The 17,277-nt window shown below is 44.9% G+C and overlaps 1 protein-coding gene across 6 annotated transcripts; it reads left to right on the top strand.

The window, feature by feature from the left end:
• Positions 1-843: 843 nt before the first annotated feature.
• On the top strand, positions 844-12,925 carry Ftsj1 (FtsJ RNA 2'-O-methyltransferase 1). 6 transcript variants are annotated; one of them, XM_085684921.1, is made up of 14 exons: positions 844-920; positions 1,289-1,406; positions 2,659-2,817; positions 3,073-3,142; positions 3,228-3,318; positions 4,375-4,453; positions 6,241-6,293; positions 6,388-6,441; positions 6,527-6,629; positions 6,735-6,818; positions 7,391-7,494; positions 7,580-7,777; positions 7,954-7,995; positions 12,203-12,925. In XM_085684921.1, exons 3-13 carry the CDS (start codon positions 2,697-2,699, stop codon positions 7,984-7,986), a joined length of 990 nt encoding a protein of 329 aa, XP_085541047.1. In that variant the 5' UTR covers positions 844-920; positions 1,289-1,406; positions 2,659-2,696; the 3' UTR covers positions 7,987-7,995; positions 12,203-12,925. The 6 variants fall into 6 exon arrangements, with proteins under 6 accessions (XP_085541047.1, XP_085541045.1, XP_085541046.1 ...); XM_085684919.2 differs by having other exon boundaries at positions 845-920; positions 1,289-1,410; positions 2,623-2,817; XM_085684920.2 differs by lacking the exons at positions 844-920; positions 12,203-12,925 and adding an exon at positions 9,614-9,972 and having other exon boundaries at positions 977-1,410; positions 2,623-2,817.
• The last annotated feature ends 4,352 nt before the right edge of the window (positions 12,926-17,277 follow it).

The following is a 17,277-nucleotide window of genomic DNA, read 5'->3' as shown; positions in this document are numbered from 1 at the left end:
CATTTCTTAATTCTCTCACTGCATTTCATTCCTTTTCTGTGCTCTTGAAGCCATTTCTCTTATTATTGTATGGTCCAGTAAACACTAATGGTGTGCGGCTGCACCTGTGTTCAGACTACACATGGGTGACTTAAAATCTGACCAGATGATAGATGATATGTAAACCATGGAAACTAACAAATGCTACAAACAGACCCAACCCCTTACCCTGCCAAAAGCCAGTTAACCATTTACCAGCACGCCACTGACAGCACTTAGTGCCTAATACACGGTAAATAACTGTTTCATTTATTTTTTGCACTATGTCATGATACACACACACAAACATATACACATACATATATGCTTTAAATTTTTATTCACTCATATATTTATTAATTTGTTCATTTATTTGGGGAAGGGGCACATGCCACAGGGTGCATGTGGGGGTGTGGGTCCGCTGAATTAAACTTAAGTGGTCAGGTTTGGCAGAAAGAGCCTCTCCCAAGTGTGCTGCCTCACAAATTCATACATATGCTTTTTACTGGAGCGTGGGGGTTAAAATGTTTCCAAAAATATTTGAAAAATGTATAATTACGAAAAGGATGTACATCTTTCTAACCCTCCTATTAACACCGTGAACTCTTCGTTGGTGATGATCTCCATTTATCAAATGGGGAAACCAAAGTTCTGAGATGGCAAAATTAAAAGCACCTCAATCAACCAGGAAAATACGATTCAAAATAGCACGCGGTAGCTTCTCTATTAGCGTACTTTCGCAACGTGCCTTCCTCCTCCGCATGGTCATGCACCACCCCCTTGCGTAATTTCCTTTCCCGCCAGACTTAAGAGAAATGGGCGTGGTCACGCCGCTGAACTTTGGGAAATGTAGTACATAGGCTCAACGACCGCCAGGGTGTAAAAAAGGAAGAGGCGGCTAAGTAAGTTATTTTAGCCTCTTATTTCTTGCTTTTTTGTGCAAGTGCGTGGAGCGGGGTGTGGGTTTCCCATGGGTCTCTATATATAGCCCAGATTGCCGAGAACTCGCGATCTTGTTGCCTCGCCCTCCTGAGCGCAGTTACACGACCTTGGCCTTGAAACAAAGAACGAAGAGCCGGCTCACGAGCCTTGCGACATCATTGGCTAAGCAATGTCAGTTGCATCCTGGGAATAGCAGTTTCTGTGACCCGGATATGTCGACAAAAGATGACGAGACTAACGTCATAGGTTGTGCTCTGGTCTGGTCTGGACCCCGGTAGAAGTTAACTATTTAATAATGAAAAGTTTGCCACGTTGTAACAACCTCTAGGTATGTGCTACAGGCCTTCGGGTCAACTGCGAACACCAACTGGAGCCCTACTTTTTCTCACCGGTTTGCACACTCTTGAGGCGGGTGATCCAGCCTCCCTCCCTATCCAAGAGCTAAGGTAGGTCCTGGGACACCTAGGACAAACTGGGACCAAGACTGTAGGCATGCCTGCGCTGTCGGTATGGAAGGGGTTCATTCTCGGTGTTGCAGCTGCTTAGTTCAGTCAAGCCTCGGGAAACAGGAAAACTAGAATGCTGAGTGAACTCGAAGGGGTGCCGCATGTCGCTACACAGCTGATCTGGTATCCACCGAACCACCTCGAGGGGTATCTGGTGATCCTGAGAGGGCGATGGTCTTTAAGGTCATGAAGATGAACTTGGGGCTGTTAACAGAAGATGAGCCTTTAAGGTATTAGGCGTGTGGCGCTGTGTCCACCAGAAAGTTAATGAAAGCTTGTAATATTTCGGTTCAGTCGCTCATGGAGACCTAACAAAGTGTGCTCACTGGCTGGAAATGAAGGAATTGCTAATAAGAGTATGATCTCTGGGAGTCCTAGATATTCAGCAGTTTCCATAGTAATGGATAGGCGAGGTTCCGGAGAGGATAATAGAGATGGGTGGGCAGCGGGAGAAAAGCTCTCCTGAGGAAAGCGAGGAAAGAAGAAACAGAAGCTGTGTGAGCATCCAGGCCAGGGTATTGTGTGTTTTGATGAAAAGGATACCGAAGGCCACTAGTGTGATCTGTGAGAGGTTGGTTGGAGGTTAACAGAGTTAAGTTAACGGAGCTGGTAAATTGAGAGAATGGAGACCTAACAGGTCATGATCCTCTAGGCATTAGTGGAGATTAAGGAGGCAGTAATTAATGCCTGGAGGCCAAGTCTTTTAAGGGATTGACGGACTGCAGAGTGGAGAGAAAGATTAGGCTGTGGGAGATAGAATAAAGTTGTATCAGGGAATTAGGTGTGAAAGGCCTGGGATTAATGGGGGGCAGTAAGGGTCTGTGAATCTAGAGACACGGGAAAGAGCAAGAGAGATGGTTGGGTATTAGTAGAGATGAAATGGGCAGAGAAAATAATTGAGAGAGAGAGATGACTGGTGTAGTGGGTCAGTGAGGATACTTGGAGGTGGGCAGGGTCAGTAGTAGGTCATTGACAGTGGGGTCTGTCGTGCCTACAGTGATGGGAGCCTTTGTGAAGACCAAAGGGGCCTGAGAGTTCATGATAAGGGACTCAGAGCCCTGGCAGGGCTTCAGTCTCCATGTGTTGAAATGGGCTGGCTTATGGGTCACATGAACTCAATTAGCTGTACTTTGTTTTCTCTGCCCTGTGCAGGTAGGTGGTGTCCTACTCCCTACCCTGTTTATCCATACAGGACAACAGCATCTGCTCACTGCCTCCCAGCAGAGTGAGATGGGACGGACATCAAAGGATAAACGGGATGTCTACTATCGCCTGGCCAAGGAGAATGGCTGGCGGGCCCGGAGCGCCTTCAAGCTGCTTCAACTTGATGAGGAATTCAATCTCTTCCAAGGTGCTTATTTAGTGGCCAAGTGACCTGGGAGTGAGGAGAAGGCCGCTTCTGTAGAGCTCACTGCAGTGGGTGGGCTAACTTCGAGGGTAGCTGGGGCAGGGAAACAGGGAAGAAGATGAAGCCACAACCCTTACAGGAGGTAGCACAAGAGCAGTTCATAGGTTCACTCCAGGGGAGAGAGGTGAATCCTGCAGGGTCCTCCTGTTTAGAAAGGTCTATGCAGCTGACAAAGTGTGTTTTCACTGTGTGTCACAGGCGTGAAGCGAGCAGTTGACCTGTGTGCAGCCCCAGGTAGCTGGAGCCAGGTGCTGAGCCAAAAGGTTGGGTGAGTAGAGAGGTCTAGGAGGGTGAAATGGTGGGGGGAGGGCTGGGAGTAACGGGTGTGCTGACATGAACTGTGCTGTCCACAGGGGCCAGAGTTCTGGTCAGGTGGTGGCTGTGGACTTGCAGGCTATGGCTCCACTTCCAGGCGTGATACAGATACAGGGGGACATCACGCAGGTGAGCGCATGACTGAGAACATCGCATATCCTGAGAGAAAGCTCTACTTGGGTCTGTGGGAAGTGGAAGAGAAACAAGGCAATAAAAACAGCAAAAGTAATATGTAATCCTCGGATTTAGAAGGCTGAGCCTGTAATAAATACAAAGCTAGCCTGCCTTACATAATGAGACTGTAGCTCAGAATTCAAAAGAGAAAGAGGACTGCAAGGTGGCTTCAGCAGGTAAGGGCACTTGCCGACAAGCCAGTTGACCGAAAGCCAGTTGGCTTTCAGTTAAGTCCTGAAAGTTGTTCTCTGACCTCCATGTGCTGGCAGTTGCACATGTACCTAAGCACACACATACTAAATGAATAAATAAATGCAATTTTTAGAATACTTTAGGGTCTGGAGTGATGGTTCAGCAGTCAAGAGTCCCGGTTGCTCTTGCAAAGCACCCATACAGTGACTCACAACTGCTTGGAACTTCAGTTCCAGGAATTGTGATGCCGTCTTCTGGCCTCCCCGGCACCAGGCATACATGTGACACAAATAATACATATACGCAAAATACCTATATACATTTAAAAAGGAAAAGAAAGGAAGGGAGAGGAAAATGTTGCGTGTATGTGTGGGGGTGCTTGTATGCGATGATGTTCATATAGAGGTCAGAGGGCAGGTGAAGTCAGTTCTTTCCTTCCGTTATATGAATCCTAGGGATGGAACTCTGGATCACCAGGCCTGGCAGCGAGCACCTTTACCTGCTAAGCCATTTCACCAGCCCATTAATTTTTTTTTTAATTTAAAAGAGAAAGGAGAGGGACTAGAGATGTAGCTTAGCACTATAGCACTTATGTAACACGAGCAAAGCATACTGGGCTTTAGCCCCGTATCCAAGACAGAAACAGAAAGACAAATTAACAGCAAACAGCCAGTAGATTGTGTTGCAGAGATACCAAAAGGTGCTAAGGATTTGTTCATGGCTGTCCCAGAGGCTTTGAGGCTAGGGCTGTGGGTGGGTGGGATTTGAAGGTGAGGGCAGCCAAGGGCACTGAGACCACTCATCCCCCTTTCTCCATAGCTTTCCACTGCCAAGGAGATCATCCAGCACTTTGAGGGCTGCCCTGCTGACCTAGTAGTGTGTGACGGGGCTCCTGATGGTAAATGGGGTGTGGGGTGACCTCTATCTTCCAGGTCAGTTTTTTTCCTCCCTCTTTTTCCCTCTACTCTCAGCATTTCCTCCTTTCTGGCAGTTTCTCCCTACCTCTGATCCCTGCTTTCATTCTCCATCTTCCTTCTCACCACCTTTCATAGTGCTAGCAATGGCGGGGTTCCTGGCTATGCTAGGCACGTGTTCTGCCGCTCAGGTATACCTCTTGCCCTTCAACTTTGTGGGTTTTGTCTATCCTTCTGCCTTTTTATATGACTGCCTGTCCAATCCTATATTCTTTTTTATAAGGCAGCTTTCTATTCAGAACGTTTTCTGAGCACATGCTGTGTTGGGAAAGTGTGCATAAATAAGTTCCACTGACCTCTGGCCTTGTGAAGTCAATGTTTTAGTGGGAATGCATAGAAAAGAAACGGTTGAGCTGGCAACTCAATGCCTGTAATTCTAGCTCTTGGGACACTGAGGCAGGAAGGTCACTAGAGTTCAAGGTCAACCTAGACTAGAAAGGCCCTGTCTCAAAAAATAAAAATAAGGGGGTGGGAAGCTGACTTAGTGGTCAGTAGTGCTTGCTTCAGCTCCAGGGTATCTGACGCCCTCTTCTGGCCTCCATGGGTACCCATGTGTGATATACACAAACATAGACACACATAAATTTTTAAAAAATTAAAGTTTTAAAAATATGTAAAACTAATAACAATTTATAATTTTTTAATACAAAGATAATTAAATAAACTAAAGATGGTAATAAATACTATAGCAAAGTCATTGAAATGGGCCAAGGAAGCAAAAACTACCTGTTGAGATTTTTAAGTAAACAAGAAGGGCTTCATTGATTTGAGCAAAGAGTTGATAGGGACCGTGCTGATGGGCCATCAGTTACAGTATTACTCTTTCTTAAAAAAATATTTATTTATTTATTATATATACCGTGTTCTGCCTGCATGTATGCCTGCATGCCAGAAGAGGGCACTAGAACTCATTACAGATGGCTGTGAGCCACCATGTGGCTGCTAGGAATTGAACTCAGGACCTCTGGAAGAGCAGCCATTGCTCTTAACCCCTGAGCCATCTCTCCAGCCCTACAGTATTACTCTTGCTACTGAGAACTTGGAGAAATCCCTGAGGGTTGTGGATCAAGGAAGCCTGTCTGACTAGGATTGCAATTGTATCCCTCAGGCTGCTTGCACTGTGTGAGGGTCAGAGGTGAAAGCAGGGACCCCAGGACGAGAGAGAGAGAGAGAGAGAGAGAGAGAGAGAGAGAGAGAGAGAGAGAGAGAGAGAGAGAGAGCGCCACTGCACAGTGCAAAGGAGTGACTGATAACAGTGGTGGCTCCAGTTGACAGGCGAAGAGAGGTCACATTTTGAAAACAGAGCTGGCTGGTTCTCTGACGGGCGCCAGAGTTGGTCAGAGGGGCTAAGGTTTTTGCCATGAATTACTGGAAGGGTTGGATGAGCCGAGTACACAGAGGAGCTGGTGGAGAAGGAGGAGGCGTTAGACTTGTTGAACCCACGGGGCTGGTCTATAAACAAAGCTCGGAGGAACCAGCTGGGTTATCAGTAGAAATGCTAGTGCTGCTTGTGGGACAAGTAGTTTCCAGAATTAAAATGACTTCCCAGGTGCTAGGGGTCAGAGTTCAAATCCAGTTGGAACAGTACTCTTGTTTCCAGAACCTTAGCAGTGAGAAGGCCTGAAAAAGAAATGCTTTTAGTTTTCTAATCTCTGGTACAAGAAGATCCATCAAATCAGAGGGTTCCCTAACGTTGTCCTTCTCGCTACAGTCACTGGCCTCCATGATGTCGACGAGTATATGCAGGCTCAACTTCTGCTAGCGGTGAGTAACCCTGGTGACTGCCCCGGCTCTCCTTTAGTCCTGTCTTGACTGCCTCTGCATCAACCCCCACCATACCCATCTGTTCTTCCCACAGGCTCTCAACATTGCTACTCATGTCTTGAAGCTAGGGGGCTGCTTTGTAGCCAAGGTAAGCCTTGGGGGACCTAGGGGAGTGTTGAGAAAGGTCTGGGGGGTCACCCTTACCTCTCTATCTTGCCTTCCACACCCTACAGATATTCCGGGGCCGAGATGTAACACTGCTCTATAGCCAGCTGCGTATCTTCTTCTCCAGCGTGCTCTGTGCCAAGCCGAAGAGCAGCCGGAACTCCAGCATCGGTCAGTGGCCTGTCACCCCCTGATAGGCAAGGGGATGACTGGGCATGTGTCCACACAAGATTGAGGTGACAGAGTCACCCCCTCACTCTAGGTTCTCCTCCACAGAGGCCTTTGCTGTTTGTCAGGGTTATGACCCTCCTGAGGGCTTCATTCCAGACCTGACCAGACCCCTGCTGGACCACTCATACGGTGAGAGCTAGAACTGGTGGCCCATGCCTGGGGAAACTGCACCAGCCACATGTACCTGATGTCTCTTGAGGGCCCTCAGCCTCACACCCCGATGGCAGTTCCACCCCCTGGCGGATATTTTGTATTAATGGGAGCTTTGGTTCAGATAGTAATCCAATGGTAGCTCTTGATCCTGGGGAATTCTTTTGCAGCAAACTCCTAAACATTCACCCAGGGAAGATTCTACCTGTCTATCTTAGGAAAACCCTCAGTCACCACCCTCAGGTGACCTCACATGTGTTAAACATGTTCCCCGTGTAGGATTGTACCCTTGCCCCTGATGGGGGCATTTGAGTGAGACAAGGTCCTGATAGAATGTGCTGGTTAAAGTGTTTGCTGGGTGGGCATAGTGCAGTGCAAAGCAAGACCAGGGGCTGACATTTAGAATCAGTGATGAGACAAGCCCCCTATGAAGGTGATCCACACTAGAGGGCTAGTTGATGATGGACCAGTTGGGGGGAAGGAACTTAATGTTCCTGTACCCTGCGTCCTAACTGGCCTTGCCCTCAGTCTTCACTCTGCCTCTTTCTAAGACTTAGATTTCAACCAGCTGGATGGTCCTGCCCGTATTATTGTGCCCTTTGTGACCTGTGGGGACCTCAGCGCCTACGATTCGGATCGCAGTTACCCTCTGGATGTGAGTGTCCAATCATCAGAATGTGGGGTCAGGGAGACTGGGAGGCTCAGCCCCTCATCATCTCCCTGCCTCTTGTGTCCCACAGCTAGAAGATGGCTCTGAGTACAAATATACTCCACCCACACAACCCCCCATCGCACCCCCATACCAGGAGGCCTGCAAGTTGAAGAAGAATGGGCAGCTGGCCAAGGAACTCCTCTCCAAAGAATGCTCTATTAACAAAGTAGACACGGTGCCCCAGCCTCTGACTGTCCCTCAGGGTCATACCCTGCTGTCCCCCAAGGTATGGATATTTACTTCTGAGCCCACCATGACCCCTTCTCAATATGCCTGTTTCTATCCTGATTCAACATGGTTCTTTCCTGCTTACAACAATTATAGGAATCAGTAGGTCAGCCCACTGACAAATGAAAAATGTAACCAAATAGCCGAGTCCCTTTTTTTTTTCCCCTTTGGCAGGTGGAAGACGATGAAGTGAATTGTTCGCCTTAACAATTTAAGGTAAACTTTCCTTTTTTCTAAAGTTCAAATAAAGGGCACCTTTAGGAAAAAGCTGAATGGGGACTGCAAACTGGCTCAGTGGTTAAGAGTACGTACTGCGGAGCTAGAGAGATAGCTCAGAGGTTAAGAGCACTGGCTGTTCTTCCAGAGGTCCTGAGTTCAATTCCCAGCAACCACATGGTGGCTCACAACCATCCATAATGAGATCTGGTGTCCTCTTCTGGCCTACAGGCATACATGCAGACAGAATACTAAATACATAATAAATAATCTTTTTAAAAAATTAAAAAAAGAATAGGTACTGCGCTTGCATAGGATCCAAGTTTGGTTCCCAGCACTCATGTCTGGCAGCTCACAGCTGCCTGTGGCTCTGCCTCCATGGGATTCGACAGATCTGACCTCCCTGGGCACCTACATTCACAAGCACATGCCCAGGACATGGACACACATGCAATTAAAAATAATGAAAATAGTTGAGTATGGTGGCACTTATCTTTAATCCCAGCCCTTTGCAGGGTGGATTAAAGCAGGCAAGTCTCTGCAAGTTTGAGGCTAACGTGGTCTGAACAGTTCCAGGATAGCCAAGGATACATAATGAGGCCCTGTCTTTAAAAAAAGAAAAATCTTTCAGTGGTTTAGAGATATAGCTCAGTGTATAGAATGCTTGCTTAGAATATGCAAAGCCCTAGGTTCAATCTCCAGCACCATATGAACCAGGCAGGCCGGGCATGGTTGTGCACGTTTTTAGTCCCAGCACTGGAGAGGCAGTGAGTGGCAGGTGGATCTCTCTGAGTTCAAGGCCAGCCTCTGGTCTATAGAGTGAGTTCTGAGACAGCCAGGGCTGTTATACAGAGAAACCCTGTCTCCAAAAACATCAAAAACAAGCATGTAGTGCCTACTATATTCCTAGCACTCAGAAGCTGCAAGACAAGAATCAGAACATCCTCAGATACATACATTTTAAGTCAAAATTTACTGATGTCTTTCATCTTTTCTGAGCTACATGAAAACTTGTCTCAAAAGATGAAAGACATCAGTAAATTTTGACTTAAAATTTTTTTACTGTTTTATTTATTGAACATACTTGCAAACAAAACACTTATATACATGAAATAAAAATAAATCTTTGGGGGGGGGCAGGGATAAAAAAAAGGAAAAAATCTTTAAAGGGTTAAAAGATCCCATCTTCAGTACTGCCAGGGAAACAAAACAAAACCATATTAGGGGCTGGGGTGTGCTTGAGTTGGAAGACTGCACAAGGCTCTGGGTTTTATCCCCAGGACCACCGAACCTGGATGTGGTGGCCCATACATGTAATTCTGTGGTAGAAGGTTGTCGTAAGTTACTTTTCAATTACTGTGATAAGGCACCATGACCAAGGCAACTTCTAGAAGAAAGTGTTCATTGGGGGTTTACCATTTCATTGGATGAATCCATCACCGTCACACAGGGGGCATGGCCACAAGCAGGCAGGCATGGCTCTGGAGCAGGAATTGAGAGATTCAGACCATGGACAGAGAGAGAGCAAGAGAGGTCCCTGGGGAGAGCCTGGGCTTTTGAATCCTGAAAGCCTGTCTCCAGCGGCACAATAAGACTGTACCCCTTTATCTCTCCCCAGACAGTACCACCAGCTGGGCACCAGGCAATCAAATCTATGAGCCCCTGCGGGGCCATTCTCAGAAGTTCTGAAGTACAAGGTCATCCATATAGCATACAGCCATTGAGCAGGTTTGAGGACAGCCTGGGCTATATGAGACCCTCTCTTAAATAAAAACAAAGTTGGGGCTATAGAGATGGCCAGAAGATGTTATCAGGTATCCTGGAACTGGATGTACAGGTGGAGGTTAGCCAGCATGTGGGTGCTGGGCCTCTGAAAGAGCTTGTACCGGACCATCTCTCCAGCTTCCTACCTGCAGAGAATTTGTTAAAGAAAAGAAAGTTTTGTTTATTTTTTCCCAGTAAATGAATGTTTCCGGAGATCTGCTTTATGCTTAGAAGAGCTTTAAGCATTTTGCATGCTACATGTTGAGGGGGTGTTAAATACTGAGTGCACACTTCAAGCATTCTAGGTTTAGAGATAAAGCAAAAAAACAAACAAACAAACAAAAAAAAAAAACCAAGACTGAATTTATACATTGTAGCTTGTATTCAACTATGTTTACAATTTGCTACAAAAGAACAGTTTGTTCAAAGGCAGACCATAGAAACAATGGTCTCATAAGGTACCATCTAGTGACTGATGTGTTGAAATACACTCCTCTAATATTTACACAATGACAAACACAACCAAGGTGTTTCCCACAATGGCACCTTTTCATTAAAATGCATGACTGCACACGCAAAGGTAATATAGGCTATGAAAGGTAGGAAAAAGTGAACCAGAATGAAGAAATTTGGGGAATGTAGACATGGGTGTTTGCAATTTTTATTTATTTTTAAATAATTTATTTAACTTTATTTCATGTATGTTGCTATGAAGCTGTCAGAGCCCCTGGGACTGGAGTTACAGACAGTTGTGAGCTGCCATATGGATGCTGGAATTTGAACCCGGATCCTCTGAAAGAGGAGCCAGTGCTCTTAACCTCTGAGCCATCTCTCCAGCCCCTGTTTGCGATTTTTAAAAGTATCTTTCTAGTCAGGCACTTGGGAGGCAGAGTCAGGCAGACTGTGAACTTCAGGCCAGCCTGGTCTAGTTCCAGGACAGTCAGGGCTATGTAGAGGACCCTGTCTGAGAAAACCCAAAAATAAAAATAGCCAGGCGGTGGTGGTGCATGATTTATAATCCCAGCTCTTGGGAGGCAGTGGCAGGCAGATCTCTGAGTTTGAGGCCAGCCTGATCTATAGAGTGAGTTCCAGAACAGCCAGGGCTACACAGAGAAACCCTGTCTCAAAAAACAAACAACAAAACAAATTTGAAATACAGTGGGGGGCTCACAACCTATACAAGGCAAAACACCCATACACATAAAATAATTAAATAAGTATCTTAAGGTTTTTTTATTATTGAAACACAGGGATTAGAGAGATGGGTCAGTGGTTAGGAACACATATTGCCCATTCAGAGGACCCACTTCCCAGCACCTACATGGCAGCTAACAACCATCTGTAACTCCAGTTCCAGGGGCTCTGGTACTTTCCTCTGGCCTCCATATTTACAAAACATGTGTGCAAGTTATTTTCATACATACAGACAGGCAAAACAGTGATACAGAAAAAAACAAATCTCCTTTTTAAAAAAATTGAGACAGACTAGGCATGGTGACACAGGCCTTTAACCGTTAGTGAGACTGTGTCTTAAGAAAAACAAACAGGGCTGGAGAGATGGCTCAGAGGTTAAGAGCACTGACTGCTCTTCCAGAGGTCCTGGGTTGAATTCACCATTACAGATGGTGGCTCACAACCTTCTGTGATGAGATCTGGTGCCCTCTTCTGGCCTGCAGCAGACATGCAGACAGAATACTGTATGCATAATTAATAAATAAATCTTTAAAAAGAAAAGAAAAACAAACCAAAAAAAAAAAAAAACCGTGCTAGGCAGTGGTGGCGCATGCCTTTAATCCTCAGGAGGCAGAGGCAGGTGGATCTTTGAATTTGAGGCCAGCCTGGTCTACAGAACTAGTTCCAGGATAGCCAGGGCTAAGCACTAAAACAATATGGGGTTGTAGGTCAGTGATAGAGCTTGCCTGAGATACATGAGACCCTGGGTTGCTGGGTTTAAAGATGTGCACACTACCATACCTGGCCCCAATTACATGGCTAAGAAATTAGTTCCAAGCCAGGCAGTGGTGGCACACACCTTTAATCCCAGCACTCAGGAGGCAGAGGCAGGGCGGATCTCTGTGAGTTCAAGGCCAGACTGGTCTACAAGAGTGCGTTCCCATGACAGGCTCCAAAACTAAAGAGGAAAAAAAAGAAATTAGTTCCAGGGTTCAGTAGGAAAAGGCTCTTTTGGCTAAGCCTGACAACCAGAGTTAAACCCTTGTAACCCATATCGTTACTCCATGTGCACACCATGGTGTGTTTCCACACACATACACACAGTATATAAGTGTAAAAAATTACTTTTAGAGAAATCGGTTTTTGAGTGTTGGCAGCACCCCTGTTAAATCATAGTCTGTTCGCAGTGGGGCGCTTCATCGCAGTGAAAATGAAGTAGCACTTTGTAGTTAATCTTGGCACTTTTTAAATACATTTTCCTTTGTGTTAGGGTTTGCAGTAAAATGGAACTAATACAAATCAGAAGCTGCTGCCTGCCAGGAAAATCAGAAGCTGGCTTGATGAATTTGTTTGCAGATACCATCTATGGACCCTGAACAGATAAACCTTGAGTGGACTCTGCAGCAACTCTATAACAACAAAAACAGCGAAGAAGTCTGCAGAGCTGCAGGTGGAATTTCTTGAGACTGTGAGCACATGCCTTTTCTCTCAGCCTCTCCTGGGTGTCCTTAATAGGTTCAGGATTTCCCCGCAAAGCAGGGATTCTTACCATGGGTAAACATCAGGGACCTCCACCAACTTGATGGAGGAAAATGTTACAGCTTCACTGTAACTGAAGTTCAGCTTTATTCCCGGTCAGCGGCCATGGGCAACAAATCAATGGTAAAAGCCCTAGCTATGCAAGTCACTTACTTTTTATATTGCAATGTACAGGCATCTGAAAGACTGCTCATATTTGTCACTGCTTTGGATAATAGCAGATTTTATAAATCAATCCTATAATTATACATCCCATCCATTACTGCCTCCCAATTTTTACAGATTGGTTGGTCAGGTATTTTTAAGACAATATCTTCCTATATAGCTTAGACTGCCCTCAGATTCAAGATCCTCCTGCATCTGCCCCCTGAATGCTGAGATTACAGACCTGTGCCATGAAACCTGGCTACTGTATCCCAGTTTTATTTCCCTTAAATATACGGTGATAACTGTATTTCAGTATGATTGGCTTTCATTATTATTTGTATGTGTTTGTATACATATGCAGGTATGCTTTCAAAAAGTTCATGGAATGGACTGAGGATGTAGCTCAGCGGTAAAGTACATTCCTAGTATACACAAAGCCCTGGATTCCACCTTCACCAACATACACACACACATACACACACACAAATTATGTTAGCTGCATGGTGTGCTACCACCATCCACCATCTGGAGTCCCAGCTACTCAGGTGCCCAAAATAAGAACACTCAAGCCCAGAAATTCAAGGTCTACCTGGGCAACATAGCTAGGCCCCATTTCAAAAATAAAAGATAAACCTACAGAATGGGAAAAGGTCTTCACTAACCCCACATCAGACAGAAGTCTGATCTCCAAAATATACAAAGAACTCAAGAAATTGGACACCAAAAGATCACACAATCCAATTTTAAAAAGTGGAGTACAGACCTAAACAGAGAACTCAACAGAGGAATCTAAAATGGTTGAAATGCATTTAAGGAAATGTCCAACACCCTTAGTCATCAGAGAAATGCAAATCAAAACAACTCTGAGATTCTATCTTACACCTGTAAGAATGGCCAAGATCAAAAACACTGATGACAACTTATGCTGGAGAGGTTGTGGGGAAAAGGGAACACTTCTGCATTGCTGGTGGGAATGCAAGCTGGTACAACCCCTATGGATGTCAGTGTGGCGATTTCTTAGAAAATTAGGAAACAACCTTCCTCAAGACCCAATAATACCACCTTTAGGTATATATCCAAAGGATACTCAATCGTGCCAACTATGTTCATAGCAGCTTTGTTGTCATAGTCAGAACCTGGAAACAACCTAAATGTTCCTCAACCAAAGAATGGATAAGGAAAATGTGGTACACTTACATAATGGAGTACTACACATCAGAAAAAAAATAATGACGGCTTGAATTTTGCAGGAAAATAGATGGAGCTAGAAAACATTATTTTGAGTGAGGTAACCCAGACTCAGAAAGACAATTATCACATGTACTCACTCATAGGTGGTTTTTAAACATAAAGCAAAGAAAGCCAGCCTACAAACCACAATCCCAGAGAACCTAGACAACAATGAGGACACTAAGAGACTTACATAGATCTAATTTACATGGGAAGTAGAAAGTATAAAAAGACAAGAGCTCCTGAGTAAATTGGGGGGGGGAGCAGAGAAAAATGTAGAGCTCAATAAATATCAATAAAAAATGTGTGTGTGTGTATGTGTGTGTATATATATATATATATATATATATATATATATATATATATATATATATATATATATATAATTTGAAGCCAAATGCAATACATACCTATAATCCCAGAACATGGGAGACCAAGGCAGGATGGTTGTGAGTTTGAGGCCAGCAAAAATATGAGGAAGTCCACAGACTTCCAATGGATTTCTCAAACAATTCATTGTTTTTATTTTTTGTAAAGGCTCTCATGCCGGTCAGTGGTGGTACACACCTTTGATCCTCTTAAGTTTGTTTGGGGTAAAAAAGAAAAGAAGGTCTAGCTACACACCAAAGGATGGCCTTGAAATCCTGCTCCTCCTGACTACCTCCTAAGTGCGGGCATTAAAGGCAGGTTTCACCATGCCTAATTATACCAGAACAAGCTTTTTAGGTTGTTTACCTAACATGTACAAGTCCTTGAATTCTGTCCAGTAAGAGGATACGGGAGGGAAACCTGTTAACTTTTTTTTTTTTTTAGTTTTTTTGAGACAAGTTTTCTCAGTTATAGCTTTGGCTGTCCTGGAACTAGCTCTGTAGACCAGGCTGGCCTCAAACTCACAGAGATCCGCCTGCCTCTGCCTCCCCAGTGCTGGGATTAAAAGCATGTGCCACCACCCGCCCAGAGGGAGACCTGTTTTCTCAAGTGTCAGAAAGTCTTCCTTGACTGTAGTCCTAGATTTCTATAGCCCAACAGGCAGGAGCGAAGTCCCTAAACCATATGGCAACATCTTCTGTGGCTTAATCCTGTGTCCTTACGAAGTCTGTAGGTGTATATTCACTTTCATGTCTGACCACAGGATAGCCACACCTTTCTATGAGATTCCAGGAATGCCTGCACCCCCACTCTGTCTATAGGTGTTCATACTCCAGTGATTTAATATAGTATAAGTCTTCTCATTCAAATCAATGTGACCACAGGAATGTCCACAGCACAGGCATTCTGACTCCAGGAACGCACGGCAAGAGTTTCCACACAAAAGCTTTTGATCACAGGTACTTCCACACCCATTCCAACATAAACTCTGCACAGGAAAAAAAACCTGAGAGACTTCACAAGTCCCCCTATCCCAGGCTTGAATTGCAGGAGGGGGGTGCCTGGAGCAAGCGATCCAGGCGATGTGAGCAGCAAGGAAAGAGGGATAGTGGGCCCTGAGATGGGAGCAAGAAATACCTGAATAGAACCCAAGAGCACAAAAATAGCCCAAGAATTGAGGGGCTGGAGAGCTGGCTCAGCTGTTATGAGCATTTGTTGCTCTTGCAGAGGACCTGGGTTCAGAGTCCCAACATCCACAAGGTAGCCAAAAATTGCCCATAACTCCAACTTCAGGGGATTTGATGCTCTCTTATGACCTCCATAGGTACCAGGTACTGCATGTGGTTCACAGGCAGACAGAAAAAAACACAGATGTGCAAAAATAAATTTTTAAAGAAAAGAGTTAGCAAATAGGGTTACATAAAATTAAAAGGCATCTGCATCCAAGAAGCAGGGAGGGGCTCCTGCATTAGTGGAGTGAACAGACATTCTTTATAGATTAGGAGAACATTTGTGACAGCCATACTTCAGATAAAGAGTTAATATCTAAAATATATAAAGAACTGCAAAAGTTAAATACCAGAAAACTCTGCCAATCAATAAATAGGCCAAATAAATCAAACAGGTAATTAAAAAAGAAAAAAAGAAATACAGATGGTCGATTTTTTTTGTTTTTCGAGGATGGGTTGTTCTCTGTAGCCTTGGCTGTCCTGAAACTCACTTTGTAGACCAGGCTGACTTTGAACTCATTAAAAAATCCACTTGACTTTGCTTCCCTAGTGCTGGGATTAAAGGCATGTGCCACCACCACCTAACCTCAAATGACCAACAATTTGTTTTTGTATTTTGAGACAGGGTTTCTCTGTGGACCCTGGATCTCCGGAAAAATCTGTAAATCTGGGTGGCCTTGAACTCAGAGATACTGCCTCTGCCTTCCAAGTGCTGGAATTAAAGGAGTGTGTCACCACACCCAGCTGCCATAAATACCTTTTAAAGGATTCAATATCCTTAGTCATCAGAAGAAATGCAACTTCAAGAGCTGACAAGATGGCTCAGTAGGTAACACTAACAACCTGAGTGTAGTGCCCAGGGCCCACATGGTAGAGAGAACCAACTCCTGCAAGCTAGCTCCTGACCTACACATGCACCTTGTAGCATAAGCACACCCACACACATACAAAAGGATAAAAAATGTAATCTTTGAAGGACTAGGAATGTAGCTCTTTTGGGTAGGTTTCCCTAACATTCACAAAGCTCCTCAGTTCATTCACCTCCTCAGATCTGTTTAAACCAGACCTGGTAGCCAGGCCGTGGTGGCGCATGCCTTTAATCCCAGCACTCAGGAAGCAGAGGCAGGCAGATCTCTGAATTCGAGGCCAGCCTGGTCTACAGAGCTAGTTCTAGGACAACCAGGACTGTTACACAGAGAAACCCCATGTCAAAAACAACAACAACAGAAAAAAAAAACAGACATGGTAACACACATGTCTGTAATCAAAGCGCTGGGTAGGTCAAGGCAAAAAGAGAAGTTGTTCAAGGTCAACTTTAGCCACAGTTGGAGTTAGAGGCCAGCCCAGGCTTCAAGGGACCTTGCCTTAAAAAAGTTAAAAAAAAAATACTGTGAGATTTCATCTCACCCCAGCCAAAATCTCACCATCAAGAAAACAAATGCTAATGAGGGAGTGTGGGACAAAGAACCTTTACTATTGCTAGGAACAGAACGGAAACTGCTGCAGTCACTATGGAAATCAGAGGCTTCTCAAAACCCTAAAAATAGAACTATGGTATAATCTAGCTGTACCACCCCTGAGCATATACCAAAGAACTTTACGTCCTCCTACAGAGAAACCGCAGGTACCTCTTTCCTGTTTCCTGCATTGGGTTACTAATAGTTTTTTATTAAATTCTTAAATTCATTTTACATACCAACTACAGTTTTCCCCTCCCTCCCCTCCTCATAGCTCCCCCACCCCCACTCCCATCCACTCCTCAGAAAGGGTAAGGCCTCCCATGGAGGAGTCAATAACTCTGGCACATCAAGTTGAGGCAAGATCAAGCCCC

The sequence above is a fragment of the Myodes glareolus genome, chromosome X, assembly GCF_982192425.1.
Source record: "Myodes glareolus chromosome X, mMyoGla1.1, whole genome shotgun sequence".
Classification (NCBI taxonomy): domain Eukaryota; kingdom Metazoa; phylum Chordata; class Mammalia; order Rodentia; family Cricetidae; genus Myodes; species Myodes glareolus.
This window is presented reverse-complemented; position numbering and strand designations above follow the sequence as displayed.